The sequence below is a fragment of the Sciurus carolinensis genome, chromosome 6, assembly GCF_902686445.1.
Source record: "Sciurus carolinensis chromosome 6, mSciCar1.2, whole genome shotgun sequence".
NCBI classification, from domain to species: Eukaryota; Metazoa; Chordata; class Mammalia; order Rodentia; family Sciuridae; genus Sciurus; species Sciurus carolinensis.
In genome coordinates, this window is record NC_062218.1 from 39,833,366 (window position 1) to 39,849,017 (window position 15,652).

Consider the following 15,652-nt stretch of genomic DNA (forward strand, 5'->3'; position numbering starts at 1 on the left):
ATTTGATTTAGTTATAATGAGCTTAGAAACTTCGGTTATATGTGCACTAGAAACTAAGTATCTATTTTTGAAGATAAGTCTAAGGCATTTGCAACAAGATAGAAGTACTTTAGTACTCCTGGATTGCAGTCTAAGGAATTATTATCATAAAGCATCAATTGTGCATTTTTATATATTTAACCAGTCATAAATTCCAAGAAACTACATATCAAATAAAAGGTACCAGGAAACCATGAACCACAAATGAATTATATATAGTTAGAGTGACTATATAGTTTTGCAACTTAAAACATGAACACCAGGAGGTGGACCTGAATAAGTTCAAACCCCATAGGGGTAGAGGAGACTCTACTTATAAAAAAAAAAAAAGCACTTTGGTTTGGTGTAGGAAAGCAATAGAAATGAGTGAAATAAAGATTAGGAGGATTTGCTTTTGTAGTGACACACTTTGGGACAAGCAAATGGTTTTATTTCCTTGCTTTAAACCATTATTTACGGATTAAAAGTATGTATTTCTTCTACAAATTGTAGAGTAACCACCATTAGCAAAAGCACAAAGTATTCACTTCCAAAGAAGACACATTTTTTGGAGTATCACAGAAGGAATAACTTTACATGAAAATTGTTACAAATATCTCTACACACACAGAGTAAGATTTGGGAAAAAGTAACTTTTTTAAGACAAATGGCAAAGGCTTTCTCTATTAAATTCTTTGGTTTTAAACAGGTCTTTAGTGATACCTATTCAATAAACTATTAACTGATTTTGCTGGTGTCTGTTCTGTATGTCCCTTGTGGACTAAGATGTAATTCATTATCCTGGGTTACAGCTCACAGAACATGTTTAAAACAATTCACCTTGCTTAAACATAAAACAATAACAAAATAAAAATATATCTTTGGATCTGAGATAGCATATTTTATTTATGAAGCTACTACTTTGTGTGTCGCAAAAACTTTTTATCTTTTAAAAAAATAAAAACTCTGATGCTCTTAAAAGGAAGGATAAACCAAGATGAAATACAAACTCTTCACACATTCTCCCATGACCCTTGACGTGATCTGTCCATTTATTGGTTCCCAGATTCCTGCATTAAATAAAACATAATGAAATATAATTAATGTACTCATTAACCTATAATAACTATCACTTTAGCAAAGCAAAGGTGCTGGAAATGGGGATCACAACCTACTGCCAAAGCAAGGAGTACTGCTATTGATGAACTAAGAAAATTTGAACTCAATAAAGAAAATCAGCTGTTAATTCACAACACTAAACATATGGGAATATATGAAAATACAATGACCGAAGAATCCCGAAGACTTGAAAGACAATGAAAAAGCTATGTGAAAAATTGTAAAAGAAACTAGCCCCAAGTGATAAAAGAAAAATACACGGAGAGAGTGCAATTGATTTACTTTTAGATTGGTTTCTAAACTATTTTCTAGTGGAAAAGGATGCTACTAATTTTTGTATAACCATATACTTTATCCTATAATAGTATAAACAGACATATTCAAACACACTGTAAACTATTCTGTCTGTTTTGAAACTAAAAAAGGAACTGGATTAATAACCTATGCATATTGAATTCTACCTTGTAGCTAGATGAGCATTTGGAAGTAACTTACATTTTTTCTGTGTCTTGGGGCGTTATTTTCTATACCATTGCTATCATCTGATTTCCTGTGAGGAAAACAAAAAGGGAAATCATCAGATATTTACCGTGCATAAAATTAAGTCAGTATACCATTTACATCATGGCCATCAGGATAAAATGAAAAATGCCCGTACCGACAGAATTCATTTTTCTAAAAATGGTTTTACTCTTAATGTTGATTTTATTTTTGTGTCACTGCTTGGAGAGGGTTTTTGCTACTGACATTGGTGATAAAAGCTGGTTTGTTTTATGCAAAGGGAAGAGCATGAATGGGGTTGGGCACATAACCTAACGCAGCATTGTTTAGAATCATGCAAGATGATAGCTGATTGTGTCACACATGTCATGCTTCGATGCTTATTACGCTGCCTTAGAGGTTAAACACGGGTCTTTGCCCAAAATACATCAGAACAAGACTACAAATGTGGGCTTCGGATTCTTAACTAGGTAACTGTTGTGCATTATGAGTGTCCTTGGAGATCTGTGCAGGCTTGAGTTCATTCAACTATTGTCACCAAGCAATAAATTCAACCACTCAATTAACAATGTCAAAACTGGAGCAGGGGCATGTTGGTAGTCACGGGGACCTGTGTAGATTACATATCCAAGCAGACTGGATAAATGTGCAACCTCCTTATTGAACTATTTGCAACAAAAGCTTGTTTTGATGTTATTATGTTTATAATTAGATTTTTAGATCTTTTTCACCAAGAAACTCCTATGAATAATGGGGATTAAATGCATGTGTAAATGTTATATGGAAAATATATTTTGTGTATAATACATAAAAATATTTTCTGCCCCCCAAAATTATCTCTAATTTATAAAATCTAATGAAACATTGTTACAGGGTTGGTCTAAAAGAGCTTAAAGTACCCTTGTTCTTCATACTCATCTAAAAAGATACTAAAATAACCTAAACTGAGAGATTTTCAATGATTTCTGTGGTGCAGTAAAGGATAGGGAAAATGATGTGTACTACCCCAGTTCTCAAAAACAAAAAAGTTCATTCTTTGCATTATAGATTAAGTCAGTTTATATTGCTTCTAAGATATTCTAGGGAAAAAAAATACTGAATAGGATAGGCTGCAAAAATGAACATGAAATTATACAGAACTGATAGTCCACTCCACAGTGTTAAAGCAACATGCTTCTTAGTATGTCCTGCACAAACCAGAATGCAGCCTCTACCTGTGACCTCACAGGAATGGTCAGGGACGCTGTGGAGGCTGAACCAGAGGAATAGAAGAAGGAAGGCAAGTTTATGCCCATCTTCCAGTATGTGAATGGATGTCGCATATTTTAAGATTCTAAGAATAAGAAACAGGTCCAATGGAGAGATGTGGTTCCCTACCAACGGGAGAATCTCAGATTCCAATCCAACCTGTTCTTCTCTTATTTTAATTATTTTGTGCCCTTAACTTGGAAGCTCACCTCTTGATTTATGTATTTATGTATTTATATTTATTTACCTGCTCTATGTGAACTGAGTCAAAATGCCTGTTTGAATGTTTGTAAACACCTGCAAGACAACTTTCTGGCCCAATCCTGTTCTTTCATGTGGTGGCAGGCTCACACTCCAGGACACCTGAGGGGCTAATAAGGATGAACTTCCAACGTCATATCCTGTTGGTGACAGTTGCCCACATCTCCCATTTCTCAGGTTTTTTCAGCTGCCATACTCTGGTGTCACATTCCTGGTCTGTAGCCGTTGGCTGTTACTCAGACTTTAATCCCCATCTTGGGCATCTCTGTCACTGGCCTCCATACTGTCCTGTAGCTTGGGGAAAGACATTTCTACCTTCCCCATACCAATTATATCCCCAGCAATTTTATTCCCAGCCCTCCTCACGTTCTACTCTAAACAGGGTTGTAGGAGAATTCACAACAAAACTGTATTCTCTCAGGAATCATCATTAATAGAATTACAAGCCAGTGATTTTCAATCTGACAATCAGAGCCACTCAAGATGTTTTCAAGAAATACAAACGCCCAACACCAGAGGTTCTGACCTGGGGGATCCAGCAAGATCTGAGTCCCTCTATCTGACTAAATAGTCAAGAATGGGAAACATTCAAGCGAATAATACTTCCCTGTGGTTATTGAATACAAGTGCATCAAAGCTTGTGCTAAGCATTTTTACATGGTAGTATTATTTAATCCAACAGATTTAAGTGATACATTCTACTATGAACGCCTGCTGTAAAAGAGAAAACTAAAGCACAGAGGACAGTAAATGATGGAAGGGGATTCTTTTGTTGTTGTTTTTAACTTTTTTTTTTTTTGTAGTTGTAGATGGACAAATGCCTTTATTTTATTTGTTTAATTTTATGCTGTGCTAAGGATTGAACCTTGTGCTTCATAAATGCTAGGCAAGTGCTCTGCATCTGAGCCATAGCCCCTGTCCTAAAGAGGATTCTAACACAGGCAAAGGACTCCGAATGCCAGTCTTCACCACCATATGGAAGTGTTCAGAAAATAACTTACATAACATATACTCTTGTGCTTTTTGTGTTCCTGACTGCAAATATTTCATTCAGCTCCATATTTATCTGTATTTTACTGAAGCAAAAATTAACCTGTAAATAGTAATACTTACAGCTGTTCAATTTGTTCAAATTCTTTTCCTTCCTCTGTATAACAAAAGAAGAGTGTGAGAAGAAAGGTTTACTATTTTTAATGGAACATACATGTCCAATTCAACCCCCTTCCCAAGTTAAGAATGCCCAATGCTGCCCTTCCTGTTTGGAATGAAGGTGAGACATGTTCCCTTAGCTGTAGCACCAACTCAGGTGCTTCTGCTCGCCTTCCTCTCTATCTACAGACTTCACCTCCATTTCCAACCAAGAATAGCTCAGCACCTTGGATTTTCAAAAATACAATTGATTATCTGCCATTATTTAAGTTATTAAAAATTCAATACAAAATCAGAAAAGAATATAGGATGTATGTACAGATTCTTTCAAGGGACCATTCACTGGTTTCTCAATCCATATCACATCAGGTAAAGGCTACAAAAATAGGAGACTGACAGGACAATGTCTTTTATGAGAACAGCAAAATGTTTCATAAAAATATTTTAAAATTGACTATCCAAGTGAAAAAAAAAACAACTGTCCTTAAGATCTTTTATAGTAAGTAAACCCAGATTTTTCTAATATTCCAGTGTCAATTCTCACATCTCCTCATTAGTACTTAGGTATCAGTAGCATCAAAAGAAAAAAGTTAATTTTATTACTAATATTTTTAGGGAAGTTGAAACGAGAAGACCATTAATATAGGCTCACAGCTCGCTGTCACAATTGTTGTTAAAGTATATACTGCTGCAAATAATAAAACTAGATTCTTCCACAAAACTCTAAATTGACTGTAATATATTAACTCATAGTACATATCACAATTAAGTGATACTTATCATAAATAAGTGACAATGAAAAAACAATTCCTACCTGGGTGCTTCTTTTTCTTTTGCGTGTACATTTCACAAAGCAGAATAATAGCCACTAAAAGAACAACTTCAGCAATGATTGCAAGAAAGGGCTTGAGGGGCACCAAAAAGCTCAGCACAACAAGTTCAAGGTGTTCCTCACTTTCACCCAGCTGAAATATTGCATGGCACCAGTAGGATCCGCCATCTTCCTCTGAAAGATGCATTATCTTGAGCCTTGTTTCATTAGCGTGTGTTCCATTGATAACATATTTATCATTCATGTGAACGTCAACAGGAACCTAATGTAAGGAGATGTTAAAATCCCATAGCTATCATATTGCATAAAAGAGACAAGTCCTGTATGATCTAATTTTGAGCAAAGTTATCAGGTAGTGCCAAGAAAACTGCTTACTGGAAAAAGGCATATTAAAATTTGTGAGACATTATATACAACAGACCTTAAATCTTATCAGTTTGATTTTCCAGGTAGCAAATAAAGGAATAAATATTCCCCATGATGAGGATTTAGTACTGAATATTTTTTAAAAGTGAATAGATCATCATGGGTAAATATTACATAAGAATTAAAAACAGAAGAATTCTAGCCAACTGGGTTTTACATTCCAATACTGACCAGTTCTTCACAAACACAGCCCTGAAGCTACCTACTAATTCTGATCACTCCCATGAAGGAAGACCACTAACCCTGATAATGGAGCTCCCCACACTGGAATTGAAGCTGAAATCTTCAGGACTTCTAAGCTGATAGAAGCAATAGAAGAGGTCTGCTATCTGTACCCCTTCTTATTTTTCAAGTCCTAATTTCTCTCTCACAGGCAAGATGGCTTCTAAGATTCTCTAGGTTTCATCAGGTTCACAATAGTCATACTAGGCTATTTGGAAACTGCTGTACTTAATCTATTTAAATCAAATTTTATTCCCAGATCCATCTGATGCCTCCTCTGGTCTCACTCAACTGCACTGTTCAACAAACGTTAATCTGCATACAAATATTCTCTGAGGTTACCTGAGGAAGAACTCTCTGTGAGTTTATTGTTGGTAGTGACCTGACTCCATGTGCACAGCACTGCCTGGGATGCTTAGGACAAGTGCTTCCTCAGAGTCAGAGGTGAAAAATCAAACTTGCACTTTAAGTAAGTCCTCAGCTGATCCCGATGCAGGCGGCTGGTTACATTTTGAAAAAATACTTGACTCAAAGTTTTGACTTATACTCTCTTCCCTGTACTTTTCTCACATCCTATTGTGACCCGCGCTCGCAAATTAAGAGACTGATTTGCATAGCAAATGGACAGATGCACAGGTATATGTAAAATGGCAGTCTAAAAGTTTAATATAATTTTATTTAGGGAGTTTTGTTCAGTCATCAAGACAAATGAAATGATGCCATTTGCAAGAAAATGGATGAAACATGAAGATATTATGTTCAAAGAAATAAGCCAAACATAGAAGGTTTAGGGTCATATGTTTTCTCTCATATGTGGAAGCTACAGAGGAAAAAGGAAAAGAAAGGTGGTGGAGGGATCGCTTGAAAATCAAAGGGAGATCAGTAGAATGGAGAAAAGGGACCAAGGGGAGGGAAGAAGGGAAGGAAAGAAAATATAATTCAATTTAGCCTACTGTTTAATATCACAGGCACATATAAATCAAATGGCTGTGTGTTTCAAACACTTGATGTTTTTAACAAATTGATGTTTTTAAAAATATTTGCATATGCCTTTCCTCATCATAAACAACATGACAAAGAGAAGTATTAATGGTTAAGTTTACATCTGCACAACCTGGAGCTATTTTTTGAAAAATTAAGCCAATGTTACCCCCGAATCAGTCATTCCTGCTTTGCAAGCTCTCCCTCTGTCGTCCTTCAGCTGTCTATAAGGCACCAATTTTGTCTCAGAAGGGATTTAATATTTCATTATAAGATCTATTCTGACTCATGTGCTTCTAGAATTATAGCCTGCCTTTAACAGAGCTTTAATTTCAATGATCCTTAGCACTGGGGCCAGAGAAGGATGTCCCTGAATTTTCTAGCCATTTGAGACTATGCGGGAGGAAGAAGCCAAAATTGTTCTACTGAATACTTTTTTTTCTTCATATCAGCTCTTTGAATAGCCATTTCCCTTAAATAAATGAAAATTAAAGTACAGCATTTGGCGTCTGTCCAGTAACCGGAAGGCAAAAAACTGCACATAGCGCTTACAGATAGAACCTAAGTTTGTTACCAGTTTTTCACTATTTTTCTCAAATGGTATAGCCTTATGTTACATTTTATCGCAGATACTAACATAAGACAGAAACTGGAAATGAAGTGGGTTTTTTTCCTAGTTACTTTCAAGGAATGTTAAGAAAAGAATCTCTTTTGATGAGTTTATTTCTAACGTGGTCAACTATAAGTGAAATACAATTTTCTTTCGAAGAATTTAAATCAATTGCTAAACCTAAAAAAAATCAAAATACAAGCTACTGAAACTTCAAGATATATTCATATGTACAATGCAATATGCTGAAACACCAAAGACAACTCCATTTATCACTGTCCTTTCATTATGAATACATACTAAAGAAGAGGACAACAGAAGTATAAACATAATAGGAATTTTGAATCTATTATAATCCTATTATTTATAAACTAATAGGGTTTTTTTTTCATTTTCTTCAAATCAAAGAAGCATGCTCTTACCTGTACACTCCCATTACTACTGTACCAGGTCCAATTTATAGGAAAACAATTCTCACATTTACACACCAGGACAGTAGAATCCCCCACATACGTGATCAATGGCTTGTGTTTTCTGTGAAGCTCAGGAACTAAGAAAGATTTAGAAAAAAATGTCTTAAATTTGAAGACATTTTCTCCTTTCATTTTCTCAACGATTTGTGATTTTCTCTATGTTGTTTCACTGAACTGAAACAATAACAAGTTTAGTTATACATTAGGGTATAGTCAATATTAGCAATACTAGTAGCTAGATAGCTGCACTATGATTGTCTCCAAAGTAGAAATGGAAGAAACGCCTTCTGTGATTAAACCTTCCGTGATTGAATAATCACAGCACTGCAATAAATTGTGACACGTGGCACGTGCCTGTAATCCCAACAATTCTGGAGGCTAGGGAAGGAGGATCACAAGTTCAAGTCCAGCCTCAGCAACTTAGTAAGACTTGGTATGAAAATTAAAAAAACAAAAATGAATGGGGATGTAGCTTAGTGGCAAAGCACTCCTGGGTTCAATTCCTGGTATTAAAAAAGAAAAAGAAGCTCCATATGTCCAAGTTTATTATTCCCACCTATTATGTCACCATAGAGCAATTATTTTCTTCAAAGTTTTATGTTTAGAAAGCATCTGAGTGGAAAGAAAATTCCAGGTTAGAAAATTGATTGATAACAGATTTACAGTGGATGGAACTGGAGACGATCATGCTAAGTGAAATAAGTCAGTCCCAAAACACTAAAGGCTGAATGTTCTCTCTGATATGTGGATGCTAACACACAATAAGGGGTGGGGATGGAGGAGAATAGAAGTTCATTAGATTAGACAAAGGGGAATGAAGGAGGGAGTGGGGATGGGAATAGGAAAGTAGAACAAAACCTATGTTTGTACATGAATTCACAAGCAGTGAAACTCCACATCATGTACAACCACAAGAATGGATTCCAAATTAGAATACATTATACTCCATGTATGTATGATATGTCAAAATATACTCTACTGTCATGTGTATCTAAAAAGAACAAATAAAAATAACTAAATAAATAACAGATTTATCAGCAGCCAGCCAAGAGTTAGAGAGGGTCAGAACATTTTTAAAAAATGGAACTAAGAAAAAAAAAAAACTATAAGAAAGAAAATGAGGTTAAAAAACATTTTCTGTGACTTTTTAAAAATGTATATGCAGGATGTATCATAATACCAGACCTTAAACTACACTACAGAACAACAGTAACAAAAATGGCATGGTATTGGCACCAAAATAGATAGTAGGCCAATGGTACAGAATATAACACACAGAGACAAACCCACATAGGTATAGTTATACTAGACAAAGGAGCCAAAAACATACAATAGAGAAAAGATAGCCTCTTCAACAAACAGTGCTTGCAAAATTGGAAATCCATATGAAACCCTTATCTCTCACCCTGTACCAAACTCAACTCAAAATGGATCAAGGATCTAGGAATTAGAACTGAGACCCTGCACCAAATAGAAGACAAAGTAGGTCTGAATTTTCATCACGTTGGCTTAGGACCAGACTTCCTTAAGAAGACTCCCAAAGCACAAGAAGTCAAAGCAAGAATCAATAAATGAGATGGATTCAAACTAAAAAGCTTTTTCTCAGCAAAGGAAACAATCAATAATGTGAAAAGAGAGCCTACAGAGTGGGAGAAAATCTTTTCCCCATGCACTTTAGACAGAGCACTCATCTCCAAAATTTATAAAGATTTATACCAAAAATTTATACCAAAAATACAAAGAACCCAACCAATAAATGGGCTAAGGAACTGGGCAGACACTTCACCAAAGAAAATATACAGGTGATCAACAAATACATAGAAAAGTGTTCATCATCTCTAGTAATTAGAGAAATACAAATCAAAGTCACCCTAAGATTTCATCTACTCCAATTAGAATGACTACTATCAAGAACACAAGCAATAAAATGTTGACGTGGATGTGAGGGAAAAGGCACACTCATAAATTGCTGGTGGAGTCACTCTAGAAAGCTGTATGGAGATTCCTCAGAAAACCTGCAATGGACTCACCATTTGACCCAGCTATCTCACTCCTTGTTTTATACCCAAAGGACTGAAAATCAGCACACTACAGTGACAAAGTCACATCAAAGTTCATAACTGCTCAATTCACAATAGCTAGATTGTGGAACCAACTGAGATGCCCTTCAATTGATGAATGGATAAAGAAACTGTGGTATATATACACAATGGAATATTACTCAGCGATAAAGAAAAATAAAATTATGGCATTTGCTGGTAAATGGAATTGGAGAATATCATGCTAAGTGAAATAAGCCAATCCCAAAAAACCAAATGTTTTCTCTGATAAGTGGTCGATGATACATAATGGAGGCAGTGGCAGGGGGTTAGAGAAGAATGGAGAAACACTGGATTGTGTAGAGGGAAATGGAGCAGGTGGGGGTGGGGGGAAGGAAATCTAGTGGACAAAGACAACATTATTACCCCTATGTACATGTGTGATAACATAAATGGTGTGAATCTACATTGTGTACAACCATAGAAATTAAAAGTTGTATCCCATTTGTGTACAATGAATCAAAATGCAGTCTGTAAAAATAGGGGGGGAAAAAGAAATGATAAAAAAATAATTAAATAAATAAATAAAAATGTATATGCTAATGTACATGATGACAAATTTCTTAGTTAAGTTTGACATGATGTCATTATAGCAATAATTAGGTTTTAATATTTGAACAATTAAAAATAAGGTTTTAGGATACAATCAATTTGGTAAAGAAAAGTAAAATATAAGAACACAGCAATAAGGGAAAAAAGTCAACTGAAAGCCTACATGGAGAAATCAGTTCCTCTGATCAAACTCAGAAGATGTATTATAGAATGTACACTTACTCTGGGGATGTCAACTGATCGACAATGATTACTCTTTTTGATTTCTTCTTGTTGGTATTTTTTTTTCTACTGATTTTAGCACATTTTTTATTTTATGCTTTTTCACTTTTATTTGTTTAGTTTACCAGCCGGGGAAGAATGGATGAAATTATGACTGTCTAAATCTTTTATACTATGTTGCCAAACTTTTAGGCATTTTATAAATTTTACTTGTTATTCAGTTCTTTAGATTTTATATTTCAGAGGGACAGGGTAGAAATGGAAAGATCAATTTTAATTGCTAAAGTTAAATATAAGATTAAATATATTTTCCAAGTCCTCCTGAGTCTTCCTATTACCTAAAGATAATTGAGCATGTATTTGCTGGAGGTATGAAATTTAATGACGAGCAGGAGGAAAATAATTGCTAATGATTGGAAAAGAAATTCTAAATTGTGTGGCACTAGACAACTGTTGGCTGGAGAACAAGGTCTCTGTATGAGTTCTGTCCCTCAGTGATCAGTGTTACAATGGTAAGTGGGCAAGTCGCCTTCTGTTTCTTACTGTTTAAAATGCACCTACATCATCAGCTCCACTATAATGACACATATCCCCTCTTCTTCATCAGGACAGCTGAGCAGCAGAGTCCTGAATGACACACTGCTAATAATAAAGACTGGCACATAAGAGGTATGTCATCCTGCAGGAATAAATGTTTGAGTAATTCTAAGAGAGATGGCAGAGCACTCTATAAATCAGGGGCTCCCATACTTTCCATAGCCAAGGAAACATGTTTTGGTTAAACTGAATGGGCAAGAGTTTTACATTAACCAAAAATGTGGAGTACCAATTGGAATTTGCAATCACCCCCTAATAGTCTTTGGGCACCTGTTGAGGAACTACTAGGATGCTCCTGAAGGTCATTATGGGAGAGGTGAGTGGGTATGGCTAACTGGAGGAGTTGCTGACTGCAGTCAACTCAGCCAGAAGAAACATGGTGGCTAATCTCACCAAAGACCTTCTTGGCATCCCTTCTGAAAGACTAACCTGCACTCCCTACCTGTCATCATCCGACATGAGCTTAAGTTCAAAGGCCAGGAGCCAACACAATGTCACAATGATGTGACAAAGATAAGATGTGTGCCTAGGAGATATTTGACTTAGGACTTCAGCTTCAGTGGCTGTAGTCCTTTGAGGTTAAGGGTAGGTCCTCCCCATCCTGTAGTATCATAGCAAAGGATTAAACAAGTAAACGTAATACGTCCCTGGTGCATGGGAAATGCCACAAAATCGAAACTTTCGTGGAGATTATGCACTGGTACTGCTTTCTTAATTAAGCTTTCCTATAATCCGCAATGCCCATGGCCCTTCTATGTACTGATCATTGGCCAAATTAATAGGATCAATTTTCTTTATGTGGAAAATTATTTCTAGGCCAGCTAGCCTCATGAATCATAAAAGAAATAAAACACAGGAAAAAAGAAAGAGAGAAAAAGACCTAGAAATTCACCCCAACACATCTCAGGACCACAGCAATGAGAAAAAGACTCTAAACTTAGTCCTTTATGAACCAAGTAAAGTGACAAAAAGAAGGTGATAAATAAGCAAAAAACAAGGGCCAGGAAAAGAGTGAAGAGATAGGAGCTCTGGAATGCTGATTACGTAGAGATGGCTCCAGTCCATCCTCAAATGCAACTGTCACTACAGAATGGTAGAAAATCTTTGCCACCTAATCCTCACATAGGACATTAATATCTAGAATATACAAAGGACTCAAAAAACTAACACCAAAAAACAACAATCCAATCAATACATGGGCAAAAGAACTGAACAGACACTTCTCAAAAGCTGTTCAAGTGGTCAACAAATATATGAAAAAAATGTTCAACATTCTTAGCAATTTGGGAAATGCAAATCAAAACTACACTAAGATTTCATCTCATTCCAGTCAGAATGGCAATTGTCAAGAATACAAGTAACAATGAATGTCGACTAGGGTGTGAGGAAGAAGATACATTCATGCATTGTTGATAGAATGGCAAATTAGTGCAATCACTCTGGAAAGCAGTATGGAGATTCCTCAAAAAACTAGGAATGGAACCACCATATGACTCAGCTATCCCACTCCTTGGTATAGATCCAAAAGATATAGCATACCACAGTGACACCGCCACATCAATGTTTACTGCAGCACAATTCACATCAGCCAAGCTCTGGAGCCAACTTAAGTGCCCTTCAACAGATTAAGAAAAAAAATGTGGTATATATACACACTAGAGTATTACTCAGCCATAAAGAAGAATGAAATTATGGCATTTGTCAGTAAATGGATGGAACTGGAGAATATGCTTAGTGAAATAAGCCAGCCCCAAAGAGTCAAAGGTAGAATGTCTTCTCTGATATGCAGAAAGAATCCAAAATAAGTGGGGGGATATAAAATGAAGAAAGATCAGTGGAATAGATAATGGGAATGAAGGGAAGAAAGGAGGGATGAGATAGGGAAAGACAGCGGAATGAATCTGACCTAACTTTCCTATGTATACATATATGAATATACCACAGTGAATCTCACCATCATGTACATCCACAAGACACTAACTTAAAAAAAAAAAAAAACTATAAGTAAATAGCAGTAAGATCAGTAGAGTAGAAGGAAGAGAATGGGGGGGAAGAAGGGAGGGAAAGAGGAAATAGTAGGGACTGAATTAGAACAAATTATATTTCATGCTTTTATAAGTATGCCAAATGAATCCTAATGTCAAATATAACTAAAAAAAAAAAAAAGGAAAAAAGAAGCAACCTTCAGTGAATTCTACATTCTAGTGCTTGGCTAAAGCAGCTAAATAAGATTATTGTGTTTGCAATGGAGTTTTAGTCATAAAGAAGAAACTGTGTCATTTGCAAGAAAATGGATAGAACTTGAGAGCATTATGTTAAGGAAAATAAGCCAGACTCAGAAAGTTAAGTGTCAAATGTTTCCTCTTAGATGTCAAAGGTAGAAAGAAAAAAAGAAGGAAAGGGATGGATCTCATGAATACAGAAGGGAGACTAGGAGAGTCGAGGAAGAAGACAAAGGGTAGTAAGAAGGGGAGGGAAGGGAGGCAATGGGGAATGAAACTGACCCGATTTTATGTGCGTGTATAAATATGTCACGATGGATCCCACTATTATGTACAATTATAATGTAGCAATAAAAATTTTTATTGTGTTTGCATAAGCTAATTATAATTCAAACATAAATCAGAACAATTTAAAACAAGGGTGCGTAGTTACTGCCCCTTACAGATAACACAAAATCAAATTGGCTAAAAAGACCTATGTAGTATATGGAGCAGAAAGAATACTTGGAATAAAATATAAGAATACAAAGGAAATATCCCATTCACCACAAACTAGTTTTAATAAGAAAAGGCAGAATAAAGCAAATAATACTCTGAAAGAACCAAGAACTAAGTTTTTCAATAAGAAGACAACTACAGTTCAAATTAATTAAAGGGGGAAGAGGTTATGACTTGTGTAGGTGTTCTGCCCTATTAGGTAAAGCTACTTTCTTAGTTTCATTCGATTTCTCAGACTGCAGCTACCACTTCAGAGCTCATTTATAGACTCAGATAGCACAGAAATGGAGGAAATAACCAATATAAGAAAATTGAAAGCAACTCTAGAGAGCCAAGAGAATAAGGGGACCATCTGTCTTAATATTAATGTAACAAGTATATTTTAAGTTCTTGAGAAAAAGAAAATGATTGAATGTCAAAATGTTAAAGGCTCATATTGGCTGAATCACGTAACATTTTGTTCTCTATTATTTTTCTTAGGGCAGGGCCGATTTTTGCACTAGGTATTTTAAGGCTGTGGCTCCAGAAGGCTGGGCGGTGGTCTACGGTCTGAGGTCTGTGCTGAGCTCCGTTTCAACCCCATCCTCTTGTTCAGCCTTCTTACCTTGCACCACCAGAGAGGAAGGCTGTCCTGCACTGGTCATATTACAGGGCATTAATTAGGCCCTCTTTTCTAGAACTGGGAATTTGAAAGCATAAACAATTCAGTCCAGCGCTCTTCAGGCTTTTCCCCTGGTTGCAGTGAATTTACCTTCTGTAGAGTAATAAGTACCAGACTGAGTTTGGACTGTGAAGGGATAGAATAGTTTACTTTGGTTTAAGGCTAGGTTCTCCTAGCTGGCTGGCCAGTAATAACCCATTTTGGTTCTGCTTTTTCCATAGCTGACATTTTGCTGTGAGGAGGATTAACTGGATCAGTTCAGGACTAAATTTTTCCTGGATATCCTAACAAAGCACTACCAATCTATCAACTCAATACCACTTTCTAATCATTACTTATAGATTAGGTGACATCTGAAAACAATGAAGCATTTGAAAGTTAATGTCTCACTTGAAAAGATCAATTCCAATCTAGAACAGGTGTCAACTAAAGACCTGCAGATTAAGCAGGGGTTGGAGCTGGGCTGAAAGAAGCCTCCCCTAACAAAGAAACAAAGTTCCCTAAACCTCAGATGGAGCAGAGCCACACTGCTTGAGTTCTGTGGGAGAGGCACAACGTGCATTCATTCAGCACTGTCTGATTACCTCTCAGGCCAGGTTAGGATCACCTTAGCACAAACGCTATTTGCAAATGGTTGTGCCAGGCACTGGTCAGGGCCAGAGTTTCTGCTTTCGTAGACTGGTGACCTTCCAGATATGCTATTTCTCAATCTCAGTATGTTTCCTTCCATAGATTAGGTCATGCTTTAACAGAAAATGTGTTGAAATATAATCAAAATGTCAAAATTTTCCCACAGGTTAAGAATCAAAAGTGGAAAAAACAATCTTCAGGGACATTATAAGTCAATAGAGGAAATCTGCAACATCTCAGCAGTCCACTGATACCTGAACGACATGAGAAAACAAGGGAAGAAAATGCCTCAAACAAATCTGGATGTTACATCAATAAAATCCAACGACAG

At 36.1% G+C, this 15,652-nt stretch overlaps 1 protein-coding gene across 1 annotated transcript in view; it reads right to left on the reverse strand.

The window, feature by feature from the left end:
• Positions 1 to 904: 904 nt before the first annotated feature.
• The window catches only part of Emb (embigin), a 53,503-nt gene continuing 38,755 nt past the window's right edge, over positions 905 to 15,652 (reverse strand). The window contains exons 5-9 of the mRNA XM_047556402.1: positions 7,790 to 7,917; positions 5,111 to 5,390; positions 4,261 to 4,294; positions 1,633 to 1,687; positions 905 to 1,088 (exon numbers count right to left, since the gene is read on the reverse strand). Of these exons, the coding sequence (XP_047412358.1) occupies positions 1,071 to 1,088; positions 1,633 to 1,687; positions 4,261 to 4,294; positions 5,111 to 5,390; positions 7,790 to 7,917 (515 nt within the window). The 3' untranslated portion in view covers positions 905 to 1,070. The remainder of the gene's footprint in view (positions 1,089 to 1,632; positions 1,688 to 4,260; positions 4,295 to 5,110; positions 5,391 to 7,789; positions 7,918 to 15,652) is intronic.